General features: G+C 31.8%; 10 protein-coding genes across 10 annotated transcripts; 4 read left to right on the top strand and 6 right to left on the bottom strand.

Moving 5' to 3' along the window:
* Positions 1 to 353: 353 nt before the first annotated feature.
* Positions 354 to 1,499, bottom strand: CIC1 (Cic1p; the record flags this gene model as incomplete). Its single annotated transcript, XM_041548490.1, has 1 exon — positions 354 to 1,499. One exon carries the CDS (start codon positions 1,497 to 1,499, stop codon positions 354 to 356), a length of 1,146 nt encoding a protein of 381 aa, XP_041404424.1.
* Positions 1,500 to 2,419: 920 nt separating this feature from the next.
* ELF1 (Elf1p) lies at positions 2,420 to 2,863 on the top strand (the record flags this gene model as incomplete). Its single annotated transcript, XM_041548489.1, has 1 exon — positions 2,420 to 2,863. The coding sequence occupies one exon, from the start codon at positions 2,420 to 2,422 to the stop codon at positions 2,861 to 2,863; it is 444 nt and encodes a 147-aa protein (XP_041404423.1).
* An 800-nt stretch (positions 2,864 to 3,663) lies between these two features.
* On the bottom strand, positions 3,664 to 4,149 carry COX6 (cytochrome c oxidase subunit VI; the record flags this gene model as incomplete). Its single annotated transcript, XM_041548488.1, has 1 exon — positions 3,664 to 4,149. The coding sequence occupies one exon, from the start codon at positions 4,147 to 4,149 to the stop codon at positions 3,664 to 3,666; it is 486 nt and encodes a 161-aa protein (XP_041404422.1).
* A 1,137-nt stretch (positions 4,150 to 5,286) lies between these two features.
* On the bottom strand, positions 5,287 to 7,035 carry SMF2 (divalent metal ion transporter SMF2; the record flags this gene model as incomplete). The annotated part of the gene is made up of 1 exon (XM_041548487.1): positions 5,287 to 7,035. The coding sequence occupies one exon, from the start codon at positions 7,033 to 7,035 to the stop codon at positions 5,287 to 5,289; it is 1,749 nt and encodes a 582-aa protein (XP_041404421.1).
* A 943-nt stretch (positions 7,036 to 7,978) lies between these two features.
* On the bottom strand, positions 7,979 to 8,698 carry FSH1 (putative serine hydrolase; the record flags this gene model as incomplete). The annotated part of the gene is made up of 1 exon (XM_041548486.1): positions 7,979 to 8,698. One exon carries the CDS (start codon positions 8,696 to 8,698, stop codon positions 7,979 to 7,981), a length of 720 nt encoding a protein of 239 aa, XP_041404420.1.
* Positions 8,699 to 9,566: 868 nt separating this feature from the next.
* Positions 9,567 to 11,189, bottom strand: YHK8 (Yhk8p; the record flags this gene model as incomplete). Its single annotated transcript, XM_041548485.1, has 1 exon — positions 9,567 to 11,189. The coding sequence occupies one exon, from the start codon at positions 11,187 to 11,189 to the stop codon at positions 9,567 to 9,569; it is 1,623 nt and encodes a 540-aa protein (XP_041404419.1).
* A 1,866-nt stretch (positions 11,190 to 13,055) lies between these two features.
* Positions 13,056 to 15,638, top strand: AAP1 (arginine/alanine aminopeptidase; the record flags this gene model as incomplete). Its single annotated transcript, XM_041548484.1, has 1 exon — positions 13,056 to 15,638. The coding sequence occupies one exon, from the start codon at positions 13,056 to 13,058 to the stop codon at positions 15,636 to 15,638; it is 2,583 nt and encodes an 860-aa protein (XP_041404418.1).
* A 430-nt stretch (positions 15,639 to 16,068) lies between these two features.
* On the top strand, positions 16,069 to 16,956 carry INM1 (inositol monophosphate 1-phosphatase INM1; the record flags this gene model as incomplete). The annotated part of the gene is made up of 1 exon (XM_041548483.1): positions 16,069 to 16,956. One exon carries the CDS (start codon positions 16,069 to 16,071, stop codon positions 16,954 to 16,956), a length of 888 nt encoding a protein of 295 aa, XP_041404417.1.
* A 202-nt stretch (positions 16,957 to 17,158) lies between these two features.
* DDE1 (Dde1p) lies at positions 17,159 to 18,874 on the bottom strand (the record flags this gene model as incomplete). The annotated part of the gene is made up of 1 exon (XM_041548482.1): positions 17,159 to 18,874. One exon carries the CDS (start codon positions 18,872 to 18,874, stop codon positions 17,159 to 17,161), a length of 1,716 nt encoding a protein of 571 aa, XP_041404416.1.
* Positions 18,875 to 19,661: 787 nt separating this feature from the next.
* On the top strand, positions 19,662 to 20,582 carry RRP45 (exosome non-catalytic core subunit RRP45; the record flags this gene model as incomplete). Its single annotated transcript, XM_041548481.1, has 1 exon — positions 19,662 to 20,582. One exon carries the CDS (start codon positions 19,662 to 19,664, stop codon positions 20,580 to 20,582), a length of 921 nt encoding a protein of 306 aa, XP_041404415.1.
* Between the last annotated feature and the right edge of the window lie 270 nt (positions 20,583 to 20,852).

The following is a 20,852-nucleotide window of genomic DNA, read 5'->3' as shown; positions in this document are numbered from 1 at the left end:
CATTAAAAAATTACTATATTTATGAACAATAATATTAAATAAGATTCGATACCTGTTTTTATTATTTATATATACATTTCCCATTATTACTAAGAAATGGCACTTCTAACTAAATAATATTTTGTGTCGTAATTTTAATTTGTTAAAGCTTTCGGTCATTAAGCCGTACAATTTTTTTAAATCGTTATTCCTAACAAAAAATACAGAAAAAATACTATTATTGTAATTCTATTAATTATATGCAAATAGTTCGTCAAGGGAAACGAACAAGATTTTTATAATATACACATTGCTATAACAATTTTTGTTAGTTGATTGGTATTCAAAAAACACTAATATATTTATTTGATTATTTATTTCTTGGCTTTCTTAATTTGTTTTTCTTCCACTTTATCTTCATCATCAATGGATCTCTTAGCATCAGAAATTTGCTTAGCAAATAAATTGGTCAATTCCTTTGGATTAGCAATTTCCATTAAGGCCTTGTCAAAGTTTGATAATTGAACTTCAACACCGTCAATCTTAATAGTATCATTTTGATGAGCAATAGCATCTTTCTTTGCGGCAGCCAATTCTTCAAGAAGATCATTGTTGTAGTACAATGGCAGAACTGGGGATTGGTTACTCTTAATAAAGATAGATCTAATATTGTATAATTCAATCAATTTCTTGGTAACAGAATCGACATTTTCGACAAGTTCTTCAGGTTTGAACCATTCTAAGTTACCTAAATGAACGTTCATAGTTGTACCTCGAGGAATTTTAACAGGCAATTGATGTAGATAAACCTTCTTAATAGAATTGACTAAAGTAACATTTGAAAATTCCTTATTAGAATGTGTCCTTATTGGTATTGGTGTAGTTTCTAATTTAGAGTAAGCTTTACTACCTAATAACTTTGGCAATGAGGTAATAATACTGTCGTCAGCTAAAATCAGAGAGAATTGAGAAATGAAGGCTCTTCTTGTTTCAAACGCTTTGTATGTGGTCTTCAACTCTTTACCGGTTATTATTTCATCAATACCAATGCTTGATTCGTTCAGAGTTTCATTTAGGTCATCTTCTGAAACTTTTCCATGGTCGTTATCCTTTAGGATCAATAAAGTTTTAAAGTCTTTGACAGAAGTAGTACTAGCCTCCTTCCATGGAGCATATAAAGAATGACCAACTTCAAGCATCTTCAATTTAAAGTTCTTAGTTGGACCCGAAAATGATGTAGTGTTGACAACGATAAGGTTTAAGGATTTATTTAATTCATCTTCATCATCAAGTAAAGATTTTTTACCGTCATCTTTTTCTTTTGATTCAGTTGTGTACTTGTTTAGTTGTTCAACAGCATTAGAGATTCTCTTTGTTGGAACATTATCCTTAGATTCTTCTTTGGCTGGTGTACTCTTCTTACTGTTCTTCTTCTTTTGTTTGGATGGAGTATTGACTGGAGTAGATTTCTTGCTTGAATTCTTAGATTCACCCCTCTTTGGTGTACTAGCTTTAGCCATTTTTTCTATAATATATTGTTATAGTTAGAGTAGTTCTTATTCCAATTAGTTCAACAAGGAAAAAATGTGCAAAAAATAGTAACTATTTACTGTTAAATATGACAAAAAATTGTTCAAGTTTAATTTGTATTAGTATGATAAAGATGAGATGAGATGCGATGAGATTGCAATGCTGAAAATAATATTTTTATTTTTTCTTAAATTTTCAGTGAGCGAAAAATTTTCGTCTTCGTTGTTTTTCTGCAGCTAATATTTTGTTAGTTTTGTGGTAAATATCGTTTCAGACGATATATGAGGCTTTATAGAGTGTATGTATATAGAAGTTTGACATTTACTGTTATTGAGTTCAAACGACACACGAAACTGTTGTACTGATCCAAAAATAATAACAGGCCATTTCATTTTGAAAATACTGTTAACTACATATGGTGTATTTTGTATTCGAAAGTATTGGAGGGTTTTCCCAAGCTATATATACAAAATAAGATTGCATCAATGTATTTAACTATTCACATCTGTGAATTATGGCATAAAGTCAATAAATAATTATTAAATAACTAGCAGTAACCTTTTTTGTTAATATACTCAAGTAAGTAGGTATTATCTGTATGTATAATTTATAAAATAATTTAGAACGTGTATAGTGACATACTTTGCCTAATATGGAAAGTATTTCCTAAAAGAGAGAGTATGTAGTGTTCAAATGTACCAATCGGGTAGCAAAGAAAATATTTTGAATTTGTATGGCATTTGACTCTAACAAACAATATCAGTTTCAATGTTAGTAGACTTTGACGAAAAATGCAAAACATACAACAACAAAAGCTCTTTTATAGAAATGACCATACATTTTAGTTAGAGTTGCTGTGGTAGGAAAACTTTACTTAATCATATAAGAAAACAACGGAAACGTATACACCATGGGTAAGAGAAAGAAGTCATCTAGAGGTCCAGCTAAGAAACAAGTTCAAAAATTAGACACCAAGTTTAATTGTTTGTTTTGTAATCATGAAAATTCAGTATCATGTAAACTGGACAAAAGGAATAGTATTGGTTCCTTGAATTGTAAGATTTGTGGGCAAAGTTTCCAAACACGTATAAATGCATTATCACAACCTGTAGATGTGTATAGTGATTGGTTTGACGCTGTCGAAGAAGTGAATCAAGGTAAAGCAAGTGACTCTGAAGAAGATGAAGGATCCAGTAGTGATTACGAAAGTGATTCTGATGAGGAAGGAACTTCTGCTAAAAGTAACATAGGTGGAAGAATAGTAGATGACGATGATGATGACGATGAAGCAGAATACGGCGAAGAAAGAAGTAAAAGAAGTACCGGTGCTCTCTTAGATAGCGATGATGAATAAAATTAACAAACTTGCCAAAGGTAAATACTCAATGACTTTACGCATAACAATATTTTACATCTGTTAGTTCAATATCATCACGTTTCCCTAATTTGTATAACACTTTAAATAATTCTTACTATTTACTTTTAATTCAATAGCATTAACGAACCTTTATTAATACAAAATATTAGTCGGTATATAACCTTTAAATTACATAAATTAACTGCATAGGCATCTTTGGTAAAAAGAAAACTTTAGAAAATATAATGGCTAAATATTATGAATCTTATCTTAAAGGTTTAGGTAATTTAATTTATATATATATCTATATATATAGAGTTACATATACATTTGGTTTCTTTCTCCCTCTTCCCAAGATTAGAATTTCTTTTTTGACAAGTCTGGTTGCCAAAGTTCACTAATCACTTGAGAGTCATTTTTAACTACATCTAGTAGCTAACAGAAAACATAAAATTAACGAGAGAGAGAAAAAAGAAAAAGGGATAAATAAAAAGAAGGGTTATAGGAGGGAATATATTTATCAAAATACCATCTATCTATTCAAACTGATTGAAATCCATCTTTAGAAAATGATTAGAAATGCATCTTGATAAAAAAGTGTTATTGGATAAATTAAGGTTGTAAAAATACACACACATAAAACTTGAGATATTTTTAATAAAAATATTAAAGGAAGGGAATAAATAAAAGGAAAAGATATTGAAATGAGGTTATAATAAAAAAAAACATATCACTATTAAACTAAACACACAGTTTTATTTTGTCTGTTTCTTTAGTAGTTCAAATTTAACTTTAGTTTAGTTTAGACCTGGACCAGCTGGTGCATTTGGAAATAGTTCTTCCTTCAATGGTACACCTAATTCTTCTCTAACACCATTTAGTTCTTCTAGGTAGGCTTTATATTGATCTTCATTTTCAACTTTATATTTTAAAGCTTCAAATACTCTAATGGCAGTTGGTAAATCATTAACTCTTCTGGCAGCTCTTAAAGCCTTTTCTAATACAACAGGAGCAGGAACCAAATCGTAAGAGAAACAATTGTTCAAGACTCTTTGAACTTCGAATAAATCATAAGCTTCATCAAATTCTTTTTCGAATCTTGAAGTGAATTCTTCAAAGGTTTCTTCATCTGCGTGCTCAGAATATTTTCTAATTTGTAGACCAGAATTTAAGAAAGGCGTTAGAGTTCTTCTTGAATGTAGTAGGGTTGAGGCAGTTGGTCTAGCAACTGTCATTAAGGATCTAGTTGCAATTGGATTTCTCAAAATAACTCTGGATAGCATTTTTATGTGAATTTTATTTGTAATTGTATGGTAATGAAAAGGGAAGTAAACACAAAAAAAAATTAATGAACAAAATTAGTGTTATTAGTGTATAATCTGTTATAAAATTGTATCTGTTATATTCTTGTTAACTTAAGATATTTCTCGAGTTTAGTATGTAACAAAAAATAAATATGATAATTCTTTTAAAAAATATTGTTTATGAAATTTAATCCTTTTTATATATGAAAGTAATATAGAAGCGAGATCTCCGTGTCAACCAAGCATAAATAAAATAAATTTATTAAACAAAATTTCAAAGAAAAGACAAAAACACTACCCATTACTTCTTATTTCTACTTATATATATATATCTATATAATTATACCGTACTCCATAATAATGATTAGAGTTAATTGGGCTCTCGGAGAGAACAGCGAAAGAATCTATGCATCGGAGAATTCATAATTTCGAAGACACCAAATAGATTATTAAAACAGCACAAGAAACAGTCGAACTATTTTGCCAATTTCATAATAGCTTCAATTAATTATATGATTTGTTATTCGCCCAATAGCATCTTCTATCCACATACAGAGAGTACAGAGCACAAAAGCACAAAAGCACATAAATTGTTCAGAGTTGGTCTTGATTTCCAACTATTATTGCCAGTCTTACTACCAGCGAGAGAGGTGACATGCTCTTATTTCTTATTATTAACAATCGATTTAACAATAAATGTCAATATATTGATTGGTCTTGCAGTGAAACCCCGTTACTTACAGTTAGAGAAATAATTATGTACAGACAAGAGGCAACGGAGGGTGAGCATAACCTTACTTACTCTTACAAGCTTCACGGGTTTGTCGGTCAAAGTTTTGTTTTTCAAATGAACCGAAATTGAACGTTGATTGGTCGATTGGCTGCTCACCGTCCTCTGTGATGGCGCACGGGAAGGTTCCCGGGGTTTTACATGCTTCGCCAGGGTTCCGTTCTAAGTGATAATTGTTGACTACAAATATAGATCCTTTATTAGGGCTTTGTTTCTACTGTTTTTAATTGCCTACAATGACGACTTGTTCCCAAATGGTAGTTATTAATATGTTAATTAAATGATGTAAATGCTTTATATAAAATTGTTGTGTTTTTTTGTTCTTGTTACACATGAACCTCTTGGTTACTTGCAAAACTGACTAACATGTAAAAGTTTAATACAGATACAAGTAACCACACTGCTATAGCAGCAATAGTAGTAAACGGACCATTACTCATGTCTTTATATTCTGGTATTACGTTATCACTACTATCTATAATGCTTGTTTTCGTATTGGTATTGATGTTTGATTGCTTAGAGTTTGATTCCACTAAATCTTGTAATTCTATGCTTTCATCAACCATATATTCATCCTGTTCCTGTTCCGCGCTAAAATGTGGAGCAAACTTATCGATTGATCCTGTTGTAGATTTTGTATATTGTTGACAATCGTTATTACCATTCACTTGAACTCTCATAATTTTTTTATTCGAAGTAAAATATAATAATGGTGCAGACACAAATGGTAATAACAAAGAAAGGACCACTTGAGAGGCATTCAATGCACCCGATAGACCGTTACGACCTGCCACTAGGACAAGGATCAAACATGGAGTAATAGCAACAGCTCTTGTCGCAGAACGTCTCAATGCTGGTGCAATAGTCCAATTTAAAAACCCTTCACTAACCATTTGTCCACTTAATGTACATACAATACCTGAACTTTGCCCAGAGAATAACAATGCGACAACAAAGATTGTACCTGCACTCTTTGATAGAGTGCTACAAAGTAATTTATAAATAGAGAATAAATCGGCTTCTTCAGAATTTTGAGTAGTACCATAAAGTGTAGCACCACTGACAATTAAAATTGAACAATTCACGAATAGCGCAACTGTAAACAAAGATACCAATAGTTCTGCCATTGTATAATGTAATGTCTCATTAATGGCTTCAAAGGATGGCTTATAATTATCATGATTGTTTTCCACATCGTTTAAATCTGGTTTATAGTAACCTTTATTAATATCGTAGTCTCTTAATCTTGGTTGAACAACACCAGATCCTAAATATAAAGAATGAGGCATTACAGTGGCACCAAGAATAGCTAAACTTAAGTATAATCCATCGGCATCGATAACTGCTCTACTTGGTAAAAAACCCTTAAAGATTTCTTTAGCAGGTCCTAAGTCGGCATAAAATAATTCTATACCAAAGCATATTACAGTCATGACCACTAAAACTGAAACGAAGGCTTCGAACACTCTAATCCATTTCATAGATCCATTAGGTTTATATGCCATCAACACTATCAAAACATCAACCACTGTCAGGACAACACCTAAAGCTAAAGGAACATCAAATAATATATTCAGTGAGATTGCTGTACCAACAACTTCTGCAAGATCTGTTGCAATAATGGCGATCTCTGCAAGGATGTATAATGCTATATTCAAACCATATGGTAAATGTTTCTTACAATTCTGAGCTAAATCTAAACCTGTAACTGCACCTAATTTAGCACACAGACATTGCCAAAATGCAGCCATGAAATTGGACACTAATATGGAAAACAATAACTTATAACGATGTGCTGAACCAGCTGCAACAGCCGTACTATAGTTACCGGGATCCATGTATGAAACCGACACCATTAACCCAGGGCCTACAAACTTCATATATTTTAAGAGTACCTGTACTAGTCTATTCTTTGAGTCATCATGTGCGTAGCCGGAATTCAACGATGTGGGCCGTATGAAATCTATAACATCTGCATTCATTGAACTATTTCCAGGGACATCATCTTTTATACTGGCTTCATTTACTTCAACGTTTTCATCTGTCGCTAGGTGCTCATATTTTTGTTGTTCCATTTAATATTTGATGAATTGTGGGTATATAAGATTTTGGTTATTTTTAAATTATGAGCTATTTTGTTTGCAAACTTTTCGTGTTTATTAAAGTATAGAAGATTCCAAAACTGTTTTGATAGTTTCCAATATTAACGATAGAAATCGCAGTAATTCTTTTATCAATCAACAAAATGAACGAGTATATTCAGCTTCTTATGTCTTCAAATCAGGGAAGATATATATAGTTGTTTGTTTTTATGCACCATATTTTTTTAACTGTCGTGTTTTCATTCTAGAAACCTACTGTTGTTATTTTCTCCATTTTTCACATATTTGCCCCTCTCAATAAGCGGCTGTTCTAAGTAAATACAGCAGCACCTTCAAAAAGCAAAATGGAAAGAATTTTTACAAATAAATCATGAATGGAAGGAATGTTTATTGAGTCTCAAGAGAGAAAGAGACCAATAAACTTGTGACTTATTAAATGATATTTTTAAATTCGTAACATATCTGTGTTGCAACAGAAATGGTAACATAAGCTCCTCATTTTAATTTATGATCTGCAGCTGTAAGTAACACTGAAAAAATGAAGTAAGAGTATTCATGTACCGTCAGAACGACATAATGATTACATGCCTAAAAAGTTAGCCTACTGCTAATATTAATATTTATATATATATATAATTCTTTATACCAAACAAAACAGATAAGGTGAAAACTCTAATTGATAATATACTGGAGGAAACAATTCCCTCCACAACAATGCAAAAATGTGTCAAAAAATTCTTAATGTATTTCGTTGTATTAAGTATGTGACAAGTATTCTATAAAAATAATGCTATATATGAAACAGTTTTAATAATCAACTCCGTATAAATCTGGGATAACTGAATAAAACAAAAACCTTTATATTCTTAAAAGACTCCAGCTTCACAAAAAAATCGAAAAATAAATATCATATCTCTTAATCCTTAAGAGCCTTATCGATTTGTTCAACGACTGGTCTAATAATATCCTTTTTGTTAGGAACCATATGACCACCTGGATGTGGGAAAACGCTGATAGAATCTTCACTAACACCAGACTTTTTATACAGATCAATTAGATATTTGGTTCTAACGCAAGGAACAGCTTGATCTGATTCACCATAAATGAACATCATTTTAGTCTTACTATCCTTCTTTGGAGTAAAAGCATCTTGGAATTTTTCAGTGATTCTCAATTCACCGGGATGTTCTGGGTCTTCTTCAGTGAAAGAATAACCAGAGATAACTAAACTGACTTTAAATTCTGGATGTTCTGGAATCAATGTTGTAATTTTGTTTGTTAATATAGTTGAAAGAGCAGCACCTTGAGAGAATCCAACAATACCATCATATGGACCGTTCTCCTTAATATATTTAACGACATAATCGATTGCTTCAGTCAAGTCTAATTCCTTAGAAATTTCACTATGGTAAAACCACGCTCTGTTGACATCAGCATCTAAAGTAGCTTGCCATTTATCATCTTCCATTACAAATGGAAGATCTTTCTTTTCAAGCATAACTGGTGCATCAAGGTAATCACATTGAATATTAGCCTTCTTTAGGAGCTTTCTAATACCTGATGATTTTTCAGAGAAAACTTTAGCGTTTTGTAGGAAACCTTGTAGGAATAGTAGCTTAGGGACAGTAGTAGACATTTTTAATGTTTGGCTTAGGTGGCTTTATATAGTTATTTTCTCTTTTAAAATATTTACTAGAACTTCCCATTTTTCACAATTGAACATATTGCTACATTTATATATAAAATATGATATACAGATAGAAGTGTATAAAGACGCATACTTGATGCAACAAACATCTCGAGAATTGCTCAGTAATAAACAGAGATCCTACGTATATAAGCTTACATTCATATTTTTCAATTACGTACAATAAATTTTGATTAAAACACCGACCGTTATTGACCAAGAAAATTCCGCAGGAGAACAGAAACCGTAAAATTTTCATTAATATTTTCACCATTTTTTGATATGCAGAGAGAAAGACTAGAAATATTTGTTTAAGGAATTAAGTATGACAGCAGTGCAACCAAATCATCAGTATTCCCTTTCATGTAAATAGACCACATATCTTTGACAGTTTGTTTAATACAAGTTTATGCTGTTACAGGAAACAACTCTTTTTTTTTGCATAAATTATTCAATTAAGTGTAGTCTCATTCCCTGTTCTATTACAAGTTTAAATATTTAAAAAGAATGAGGTTAACTATATTATTTTTACTATAATAACGACATCTTGCGTTATCGATTATTTGAATGATCTTAAGTAGCATATATAGAAAAAAAAAGAATATGTGTATTCTAATGAACTAATTATATAACACGTAAAGTGAATAAAATGCAATGTATATCTAATACTAAATGATTCGGGAAATAAACGAACGATAATACACATAAGTTTGTGCGTATTATCATTAATCATCCTATTTCCTAATTGTGCAAAGGTTTAATGTTGTTGTTTTTTATTTTATTTTTTTTGGTGGAAGAGACAGAACTCTTAGAAATTTTATTCTGTCCATGTGTAAGGTGACTTAGATCTCAAGTAAGGTCCATACTTTGTAAATAAAAATGGTACTGGAATTAATAGCACGGTAATCATAGCAATAAAAAAACCGGCCCAATTGATACCCATTTTCTTATACATTTGTAGTCCAAACAATGGGAAGACACCACCCATGACACATCTCACAAAGGCATTACAAGCAAGCCCTGATGCAGCGTATTTTCTATATGCATCGACTGTATAATTGAATACACCAGTAAATACATAAAATACACCTGCACCGAATATACCACTTCCAATGATCGGACCTATCCAATGAACCTGAGGATAACATGTCCAAGCAAATATCATTAAACCAATTGGTGTTAAGAATGCGCCATAGAATAATGGTTCGAATTTCATCTCGGGGGTACTTTTACCATTATTAGCAGCAACTTTACGATCGTAACTTCTTTTGAAATAGAAAGATGTACATGCACCAAAGATCATACCAACCATCATACCAATATAAGCACAAGCTACGCCCATGACACCAAATCCATAAACGTTTTCAAATATGTAAGGGAAAGCGACAAAATATAAGTATATAATGGCTAATTCGAATCCTGTATAAAAGCACAGGACACCCATCATTGGATCACGGAATAAAAGTGCAAAGGGTCTTCTTGAAGATAAGAAAACAGCAGAGATCAATGAGGTCTCTGAACGAACTGTTTCCAAAAGAGCAATATAATTATCATCACCAGTTTCTTGTCTAAGACGTTTAGCTTTATTAATCAATAACATTGGCGGATACGTCTCTGGAACAGTAAAGATAATTAGAATTAAACAAACACCAGACGCAATAATAAAAGTAATAAATGTCCATCTATAATCAGTAGTGTAGAATGCACCAGATATAATTGGACCTAATGAAGGACCTAAGAAAGCAGCACTAGTGAAAATTGCCATTGGAACAGTAATCGTACTTTTATCAAAAAGATCACCCAAAGTACCTCCCGCAACACTTAAAAATGAAGAACCAAAGAACCCACTTAAGAATCTTCCAATCATTACACCAGCAATAGTACGAGACCACGTAGTCAAACACTGCATTGAAATACTCAAGACCAATGAAATGATAAAGGTATACCTACGGCCATACAGTTCACTTAATGGAGATAAGAACAAAGGACCAAAGGCCAACCCAAAGACGTACAATGTAATACCCAAAATACTAACTTCATGAGAGATGTTAAATTTCTTCATAACATGAGGTGATACAAATGTCCAACTGGAAGAAATCATAGTGATAACCATACAAGTGAAAGTAATTAACAAAGATATGTAATACTTACGATACATGGAGTAAAACTTAGTCACATTTTCTGGATCTGGTGGACCGTCACTAATAAAAGTAACATCATAATCAGAAATTTTATTTTCAATCTTTTCTCTTGTGGTGATTGTAGATAAATGTTCCAATTTACTACCAATATCTTCGCTTATAACATTACCATTTGGTCTTGATAAGGATGAATAAATAGAATTGACGACATCGACATCATCAACATTGCTACTATTAATAGAGGAAGCGTCAGAAGTTCGGATATCCATGGTTTCTTTATCTAGATCTGCAGTTCGCATATTATTTTATGTTGAATATGGTGTACGACTATTATGACTATTTAATTAAAATTATATATGATTGTATAAATCTAGGTTTGAACCCTATATATATAATCTAATAAACAATTTAAGAATTTGTGAACAAAAAAATTTAAAATTTTTAATCTAAATCAATTACTTTACGAAATATGGGAAAGGGCATAAAGTAAAAGGATTTTACCATGACTCTCATTATTATTAGGTAATCACAATGATAAAAGTTGAGACATTGTTCCTTCTATTTATCCAATACTTCATAATGCGGCTTACTGTTTTCATCTCATCGAGAAAATCAAACAAAATAAAAAGAATGAAAAAATTTGACATCAAGTTATCTCCGAACAATTTAATTAGTAAACTTCGGAAATAACTGTTCGGAATCGGTCGAACCATAATTTGAAAACGATTTTTTGATAATACTTTTCTTATTTCCTCCTGAAAGCATGGAGTTAAACTGTAATATTTGTAATAATTTGTTTCAATCATATTACTGTTAATTCTGTTCTCTAGAACAAAATAGGTACTAATAGGAGTTTTAACTGTTAGACAAAAAATACAGTAATATCTATTTTGTAATCTTAGTCACAATCACCGAAGTATTGTTGATGAATGGAGATAAAAATTACATATATTTATCTTTTTGGTCGTGTTTATTACAAGAAAACGTAGTTTCTAATATACATTATATTATTTTAAATATACTTCTCCACCATATAACATATGCGACTGTTCGTTGACATTTGATTGTCCCAGTTTTTATGGGAAATGGTGTCTATACACGTTATTTATTTATTCATTTTATTATTCGGTGATTAATATTCTCTGTAAGATATGCTGAAAACAAATATATCGAGATACTAAATAATGTTAATAAAAATTTATGAAACTAAGAAATATTTTTGGTAGAAACAATTACGATCTATGCATGTATTAGAATAATCAGAAAGATATTATAAACTGTTAACAAAATAAATAGGAGATATAACTCCTGATACCATGGCCATTAAATTGATCAGAATTTGCGTTTCATCTCTAAAAATATAGTCGCAGTATTGATAAATTTTTTTTGTTCATTATAAGATAGAAAAGGATGTAATAAAAAGCCAAGATAAATTAGCAAGAGTAGAACTCAGTTAAATTTGTAATATTAGTCAAGAAAACAAACAGTCGATAATGTGACAAGAAAAATAAGAAAACCAAGCATTAATGTGCTGCCTTTTTTTCTTTCCAACAGTTGGTTGACACATTTTCCGGTTCGTCTTCCAGTTTAGTAATGATTTATTCTTCAGTGGAAGAGTTTTTATGTGTCATCTGTCCAAATTGAAATAGAAAAAAGCTCTGAAAACTCTGAAAATTTCATTTTGCTTTCCATTTTGTTTGCTTTGCTGCAAACAAAATACGGGAAAATTATAGTAAAAATGGAATTCTATCAGAGGAGCGGTCTAATCTCTCCCCGCCTATTTGACTTGAAATAATTTACAGTCGACAGTGGAAAAAACAAAATAAATTACAGGAAGCTACAAATATTGAAAAAACACTGCAGTTAGTAAACAATGAAAATTTCATCTAACCGGGGCCTTCTTAGTAATTAAGAGAATAATACTCATATGGGAGATGCAAAGAAAAGGGACATCGTTGAGGGAGTAGTAGATGCAGATTCTTGTCGGCAAACTAGAACCTAAAGAATAATAAAAGGAAAACAAAATTAAAAAACTTTAGATTTATTTCATTATATTATATTTTAAACTTTGCAATTATTTTCTCTTGCAATTGATATTAAAGGAAAACTTATATAAGTGAAAAAATCATATTTTACCTGATTAAGAATTACACTATTTGTTCATCATGTCAGATCGTGAAATCCTACCAACTAATGTTACTCCATTACATTACTATCTATCATTTGAACCTGATTTTTCTACATTCAAGTTCAATGGTAAAACTAGCATTGATTTAAAAGTTAACGACAAAACTAATGACGTTATTACTTTAAATGCTGTGGAATTAGATATCCATGAAGTTACAATTGATGGAAAAGATGAATCAATTAAAGCTACTAAAATTGAATTCAATACTGAAAATCAAACTGTATCTTTCTCTTTCCCAGAAGGTACTTTAGCTCAATCTTCTGAAGTAAAATTAAATACTATTTTTACTGGTATTTTGAATGATCAAATGGCTGGTTTCTATAGAGCCAAATATCAAGATAAAACTACAGGTGAAACTAAATATATGGCTACTACTCAAATGGAAGCTACCGATGCTAGAAGAGCGTTTCCATGTTTTGACGAACCTAATTTAAAGGCTAAATTCACTATTGAATTGATTTCTGATGTATCATTAACACATTTATCCAATATGGATGTCAATGAAGAAAAAATTAATGATAACAAGAAGATTACTTCATTCAATCCAACTCCAGATATGTCTACTTATTTAGTAGCTTTTATTGTAGCTGATTTGAAATATGTTGAAAATAATTCTGGTCGTACTCCAGTTAAAGTCTATGCTACTCCAGGCGATGAAGCCAATGGTCAATTTGCTGCTGATTTGGCTTCTAGAACTTTGACTTTCTTTGAAAAGACATTTAACATTGAATATCCATTACCAAAGATGGATATGGTTGCTGTACATGAATTTTCTGCAGGTGCCATGGAGAACTGGGGTTTAGTAACTTATAGAGTAATTGACGTACTATTAGATGAAAAAAATGCATCTTTGGATCGTGTTCAAAGAGTTGCTGAAGTGATTCAACATGAATTGGCTCATCAATGGTTTGGTAACTTGGTAACTATGGACTGGTGGGAAGGTTTATGGTTAAATGAAGGTTTTGCCACTTGGATGTCATGGTATTCTTGTAACAATTTCCAACCAGAATGGAAAGTTTGGGAACAATACGTTTCAGACAATTTGCAACGTGCCATTGGTTTAGATTCGTTAAGATCATCCCATCCTATTGAAGTTCCAGTGAAGAATGCCGATGAAATTAATCAAATCTTTGATGCTATTTCTTACTCGAAGGGTTCTTCTTTGTTGAGAATGGTTTCTAAATGGTTAGGTGAAGAAACATTTATCAAAGGTGTATCAAATTATTTAAATAAATTCAAGTATGGTAATGCTAAGACCGAAGATCTATGGGATCACCTTGCAGCAGCATCTGGTAAAGACGTTAATAAGGTTATGAAAATTTGGACTAAGAAAGTTGGTTTCCCATTGATTACTGTCATTGAAAGTAAGAACAAATTGACATTTATTCAACATCGTTATTTAAGTACCGGTGATGTCCAACCAGAAGAAGATGAAACCATCTATCCTGTATTTTTATCCATTAAGACTAAGAATGGTGTAGACACCTCTTTGGTTCTTGATGAAAAGATCAAATCCTTTGACATCAAATATGGTGATTTCTATAAGATTAACAGTGATCAAGCAGGTTTATTTATCACTGCATACCCTGCTAAAAGATGGTCTACGTTTGGTAAGCAAAGAAAATTGTTTTCTGTCGAAGATCGTACTGGTCTTGTCGCAGACGCTAAGAATCTTTCTGCTGCAGGTTATATCTCGTCTACTTCTTTCCTAGATCTGATTGCTGCTTGGAAGGATGAAGATTCATTCGTTGTATGGGAACAAATTTGTAATAGTTTGAACTCTGTTCGTTCTGCATGGCTATTCGCTGACGACAAAGTTCAAGATTCTATTGTAAAATACATGACTAGTATCGTTAGTGGCAAGGTGAAAAAGATGAAGTGGACATTTGATTCTGCAGAATCCTATGATGACCAACGTTTGAAGGTTGTACTATTTAGAACTGCTGCTACATGTAACCTTGACTCCATCGTCAAATTATCCTTCGACATGTTTAAAAAGAGAATTTCTGGTGACAAAGATGCTATCCCAGCTTTGATCAGACCTTATGTCTTTTCTGTTGTAGCAAAGAATGGTTCTGTTGAGGATTACGAAAGTATTCTAAAAATTTATAAGGAGACTGAAAACTCAGATGAAAAGATTGCTGCTTTGAGAGTACTAGGTGGTTTCAAGGATGCTAATTTGATCGAAAGAACTCTTGGCTATGTTATAGATGGTACTATCTTAAACCAAGATATATACATTCCATTGGTCTCGATGAGAGGTCATAAGGAAGGTGTTTTGGCTATGTGGGCTTGGTTACAAAAGAACCTTGATTTAATTGTTAAGAGATTACATCCAAGTTCTCCTTTATTAGGTCATGTGCTAAACGTTACTATCTCTGGTTTCACATCTTATCAAGATATCAGCATGGTCAAAGAATTCTTTGAATCAAAAGATACCAAGGGTTATGACAAGAGTCTGGCACAAGCCATCGACACAGTTGAATCTAAGGCCCAATGGGTAGCAAGAGATGCTGAAGACGTAGAGAAATATTTGAAGGAGAAGAAGTTCTTAGCTTAATTAATTGAATTTTCTTGAGTTTATAACAGATATATACCTATATACTCATACGTAATGTAATTTTATGCTAAAATATTATAAAGTGATACTGTTGCTATAAAATTTAATGGATAATAGCTATAGTACATGTTACCTCATCCTCCTCTTAGTTAATGCAGAACTAGTTACTGACCGGTCGGTAAAACTACATAGAATTATCCGAAGAACGATCGTTTCCTTTTGAAAATTTTACCGAAATTTCGTCATCCACCATTTTCTGTTTCTGTCAGTTGCTTACCGAGTCATTATTTTCTATTATATAATCAAAATGTATCTAACATCAAATGAAGCAACACATCATAAATTACCTTTAAAACCAATTAATATAATTCGATATATTGTACGATGAAAAGCACTTAGCAGCCAACCATAATATTTTTCTAAGTTAATAATGACAATAGATCTAAGATACGTTGAAGGCTTTTTATGCAATTTGGCTTTGAAGAAAATTGGTCCAATTATCAAGACTAAATCTGGTACTCAAAGTGAATATGATTTGAAGACTGGTTCTAGACAGGTAGATATTGTTACTGCTATTGATAAAGAAGTAGAAAAACTTATATGGGATTCCTTAAAGGTTGAATTCCCAACCTTTCAATTTGTAGGCGAAGAAGGTTATGTCAAAGGTGTCACTAAAATTACGAACGAACCTACTTTCATTGTTGATCCAATCGATGGTACGACAAACTTTGTCCATGACTTTCCGTTCAGTTGCACTTCAATGGGATTGACTATTAATAAAGTTCCCGTCGTAGGAGTAATTTATAATCCTCATTTGAATTTACTGATATCTTCCTCCAAAGGAAATGGTGTTAGACTGAATGGAGAAGATTTTGATTATAAGACAAAGATTCAATCAATGGGTACACTAATTATTAACAAGTCCATAGTAGCACTACAACCTGGTTCTGCAAGAGAAGGTAATAATTTCAAAACAAAGATGAGAACATACGAAAACCTGTTATCTGCAGATGGTGGATTTGTTCATGGTTTCAGAAACCTTGGATCATCGGCAATGTCTCTAGCGTACATTGCTTTGGGATATTTGGACAGCTACTGGGATGGAGGTTGTTATTCTTGGGATGTATGCGCCGGTTGGTGTATTCTAAACGAAACTGGTGGTAGAATTGTTGGCGCTAATAATAATGAATGGGATATTCCAGTTGATAATAGAACTTATTTTGCTGTCAGGGGTACTTCTGATCCAACAAAGAAGGATCAAGAGAAATACATTACCCAATTTTGGAGTAACGTTGGTGGTGTTCTAAAATATGATTAAATACTATGAAATGTATGATCAAGAGACCGATAAGACAACAACGAAACAACAACAATAATGAACTTTGTAATGCAAAAATGAGACATGTAAATTATGTAAATGATAGAATAAATATATATGTATGTAATTTATAAAAGTAAATCTAAGAGAATATACGAATACCTCACACGATATTAAAACTAGACCAGCTAATGAAAATAATTTAATTATATATATAAAGACATCCATCTTGTCCCCATAAACCGAAGACCCCTACTAATGGTATCCATCCTTCCCCACCTGCAATATTAGTGCTCATAGTGGAAGCATCTTGTAAACGTTTTTCTGTTACTGGTCTTCCAATCGTGAATCCACGAACACACAACATACCTTGTCTATTTTCAATATCCAACTCTGAATTCTCTTCTGTTTGAACAATTTTACCTTCTAAAGTAGTTGTCATTGACCCAACACAAGTGACATTTTCATCGACAACTTTTGGAAATATTCTGTAATCATAGAAATTGGTTTGACTAATTGGACCCATAATAATATAAGGACAGTACAATTCTACAACTAATCTACATCCAAACAATGATCTAAAATAATTGAGTTTGGTAGTGGTGAACTTTTCCTTTATTTGACCCTTGGTTCTTTTAGGTATTTTACCATCAAATGATAGAATATGTGTCTCGTTGATTAACTCTTCTGCTAAATATATGGATCTTAATCTTTGTAATTGAGGGACATTTAACTTTGATAATTTGTTCATGATACCTTCACTTAATAAAGTCGTCGAGAAAGATTGATTGATGGAACTGAATAACGATGAAGATGGATACTTATCCTTGATTGTTTTTGCTATATCACTTAAAGCTTTAGGATTTGCAATTAGTAGGGTAGTATCATTAATAGCATCCAAATCAATTTCTTTATCTAAGATAAATTGCGCAGAACCTCCATGTAACAAGACAGACAAAACTTTAGACCAGACTTGAAGATTTTTCTTGGTCAATGAAAATGGATCACATATTTCTGTAATAATATCACGGGATGACAATTCATTGTCTAATGGGAATGTCTTAATGAAGGCAGATATGCTACTAACCAAATTCAATTGATTAAATGAGGTAGTTTCATTAGAAGATGTAGTAATATTTAACAACAACTTCAATTCATCAGCGTTATCAGTAGGAGGATCATATTCAAACTTTGGTTCTTCCGTGTAATTTCTAATAATTTCAGACCATGTCTTTACATTTTTCAAAGTCTTCGAATCCTTTGGTTTTAGGACATTTTCATTGTTGTCACAAACAATGATCAGTTTATACCACTCCTCACTCTTATTTAACATTCTAAATGATTGCCACGAATCAATCACTAGTACATCTACCTTTGACAATCTTTGACGAGGGACAGAAGTTAGATAATGCATGAGTCCCTTGCCTTCGGAATTTCTTATAGAGTGAATCATAGAGGCAATACTAATTACGAACCCTTCAAAACTTGATACACTAATATTTACACCTACTTCATTAACATCATACTTTTCATACACTTCCTTAATAATATGATTAGCTGCACCATTAATTTGAGAAAGAGTATATTTTTTCCTATTGTTAAATTTAATGTAATTATTCTTTTCAATAGTTACATCCATTATAGCTTTCCAGACATCCATAAAATTACCATTTCTAATCTTGTAACCAAGAGATAATCCTAACCCAGTGGTTAGAGGAAATCCAATTGGTACCAAAAAATTTCTATAAAGTGCCGTTTCATTCTTCTTACGAACACTAGTTATGTTAGATTGTTCATTTAACGCAATATCGGATAGATCTCTCTTATTATTTATAATAACTTTTATAAATAAGAAATTTGCACCCCATGCAAGTAAAAATATGGTAATTATCAGTTCACACCAAGATTTAAATGACATTTTTGATAATTTTCAATATGGTGTATCACCTTTTGTTTGGTATTAATTAATATCTTCAAGAGAAACGAACAAAATTATGACAGAACAAAATTATTTCACAGTCACTAGTTATATGTTTATATAGACTTAACCATTAATTGACAACTAATGATAAGAATCTTTCAAGTCTTTGCTTATTTAAGAATTGCCAAGTTACACACATTTAATTTGACCATATAACCGATATATTAATCTTGATGCCCCACTAAACGAACCTCCGAAGAAAGCGCTGCACAAAAACAGATTTCTCCGGAAACGTCGTTCATTTTTATATACGCTAAAGTTACATAGCAGTATGTCACAGATGTCGATTTAGAAACGAGCGATTACTAATGTTCATCTGTGAAACGGTTTAATGACGGGGATAGCAATTTGATTTAATGTATTTGAATTTGTTCTTTCATCAGACATCGTTTGATATTTGGATCGAAGACATTGCTATGGAATAAATATTTATAGGGATTACTTGCACACCACCACAACAAGAACAAAAAGTATCATCTTCCACGATGATCTCATCGCTTTATTTTTCAAAATTTTGCTGTGAAGAAATTCAAACTGAAAGTGAAAAAATAATTAAAGCCATATGAACAGTGTTGGTTTAGTCTGATTAAAAAGATAGAAATAGATTAAAAAAACATTTATAGTAGTTACGATTTCATATGTTTTAGCCCTTTAGACTGCTTTAGATATTAATTGAAACGAGAACAAAGTAACCCATTTTTTGAACACAAAGAAGCAATACAATATGGCAAAAGAGATTGAAATTTCTACATCCGAATCAAAATTCATTCTTGAAGCATTGAAACAAAACTATAGACTGGATAATCGTACATTTGATCAATTTCGTGATATAAAAATCCAATTTGGTGAAGAGTTAGGTGATGTTCTAATAGAGATGGGTAAAACCAAGGTGCATTGTAAGATCAGTAGCTCCATTACTGAACCTTATGAAGATAGACCCTTTGAAGGTCTTTTCATTATTTCTACCGAGAGTACACCAATGGCAGGACCGCAGTTTGAAAATGGTAATAATACAGGAGAGGATGAAGTTCTGATATCTAGAATCATTGAAAAGGCAGTTAGAAGATCGGGAGCCTTGGATATTGAAGGGTTATGCATAGTAGCAGGGCGTAAATGTTGGGCCATTAGAGCTAACGTACATTTCTTAGATTGCGATGGTGGGTTTGTCGATGCATCATGTATTGCTGTAATGGCTGCATTATTACATTATAAGAAACCAGACATTACTGTACATGGTGAAAAGATTATAGTACATCCAGTTGAAGAAAGGGAACCTGTTCCTCTTGGTATCTTACATGTTCCAATTTGTGTTACGTTTTCTTTTTTCAATCCATTAGATATTGAAGAGAATATTAAAGGTGAAGAGAATTCTGAAATTGTGATAATAGATGCAAATTTAAAAGAAGAACTATTAAGAGAAGGTGTATTAACCGTGACATTAAATAAGAATAGAGAAGTCGTGCAAGTTTCTAAAGCAGGTGGTTTAGCAATGGATGCTTTGACATTAATGGAATGTTGTCACAAGGCATATGATATAACGGAAAAAGTAACTGATCAAATATTAGAGGCTATTAAAGTCGATAATAAAGAAAGAGACAAATTTTCTGCTATATTAAGTTCTGAAAATGCTCGTGAAACATCATAAATACCTGCATAATAACATATAGATATATCTACATAAATCATGTAATAGAGAAAAATTATAAATTCTCTTTGAAATATCGAATGGTAATAACTGTAAGTATGATATTGTTCAAATATATTTATAAATACAATAACAAATTACAGAACGGTATACTTAATATTTTACTGGTTATTGTTCCATTTGCAAAAATAAAAAGATCAAATGAATATTAATATATGAATATATATAAGATCATAATAAAGAATGTAGACAAAAAGGGCAACGCATTTA

The sequence above is a fragment of the Maudiozyma barnettii genome (assembly GCF_903064755.1).
Source record: "Maudiozyma barnettii strain CLIB 1767 genome assembly, contig: KABA2_01, whole genome shotgun sequence".
NCBI lineage: Eukaryota > Fungi > Ascomycota > Saccharomycetes > Saccharomycetales > Saccharomycetaceae > Maudiozyma > Maudiozyma barnettii.
The sequence above is the reverse complement of the archived record's forward strand: the minus strand, read 5'-3'. Positions and strand labels throughout refer to the sequence as shown.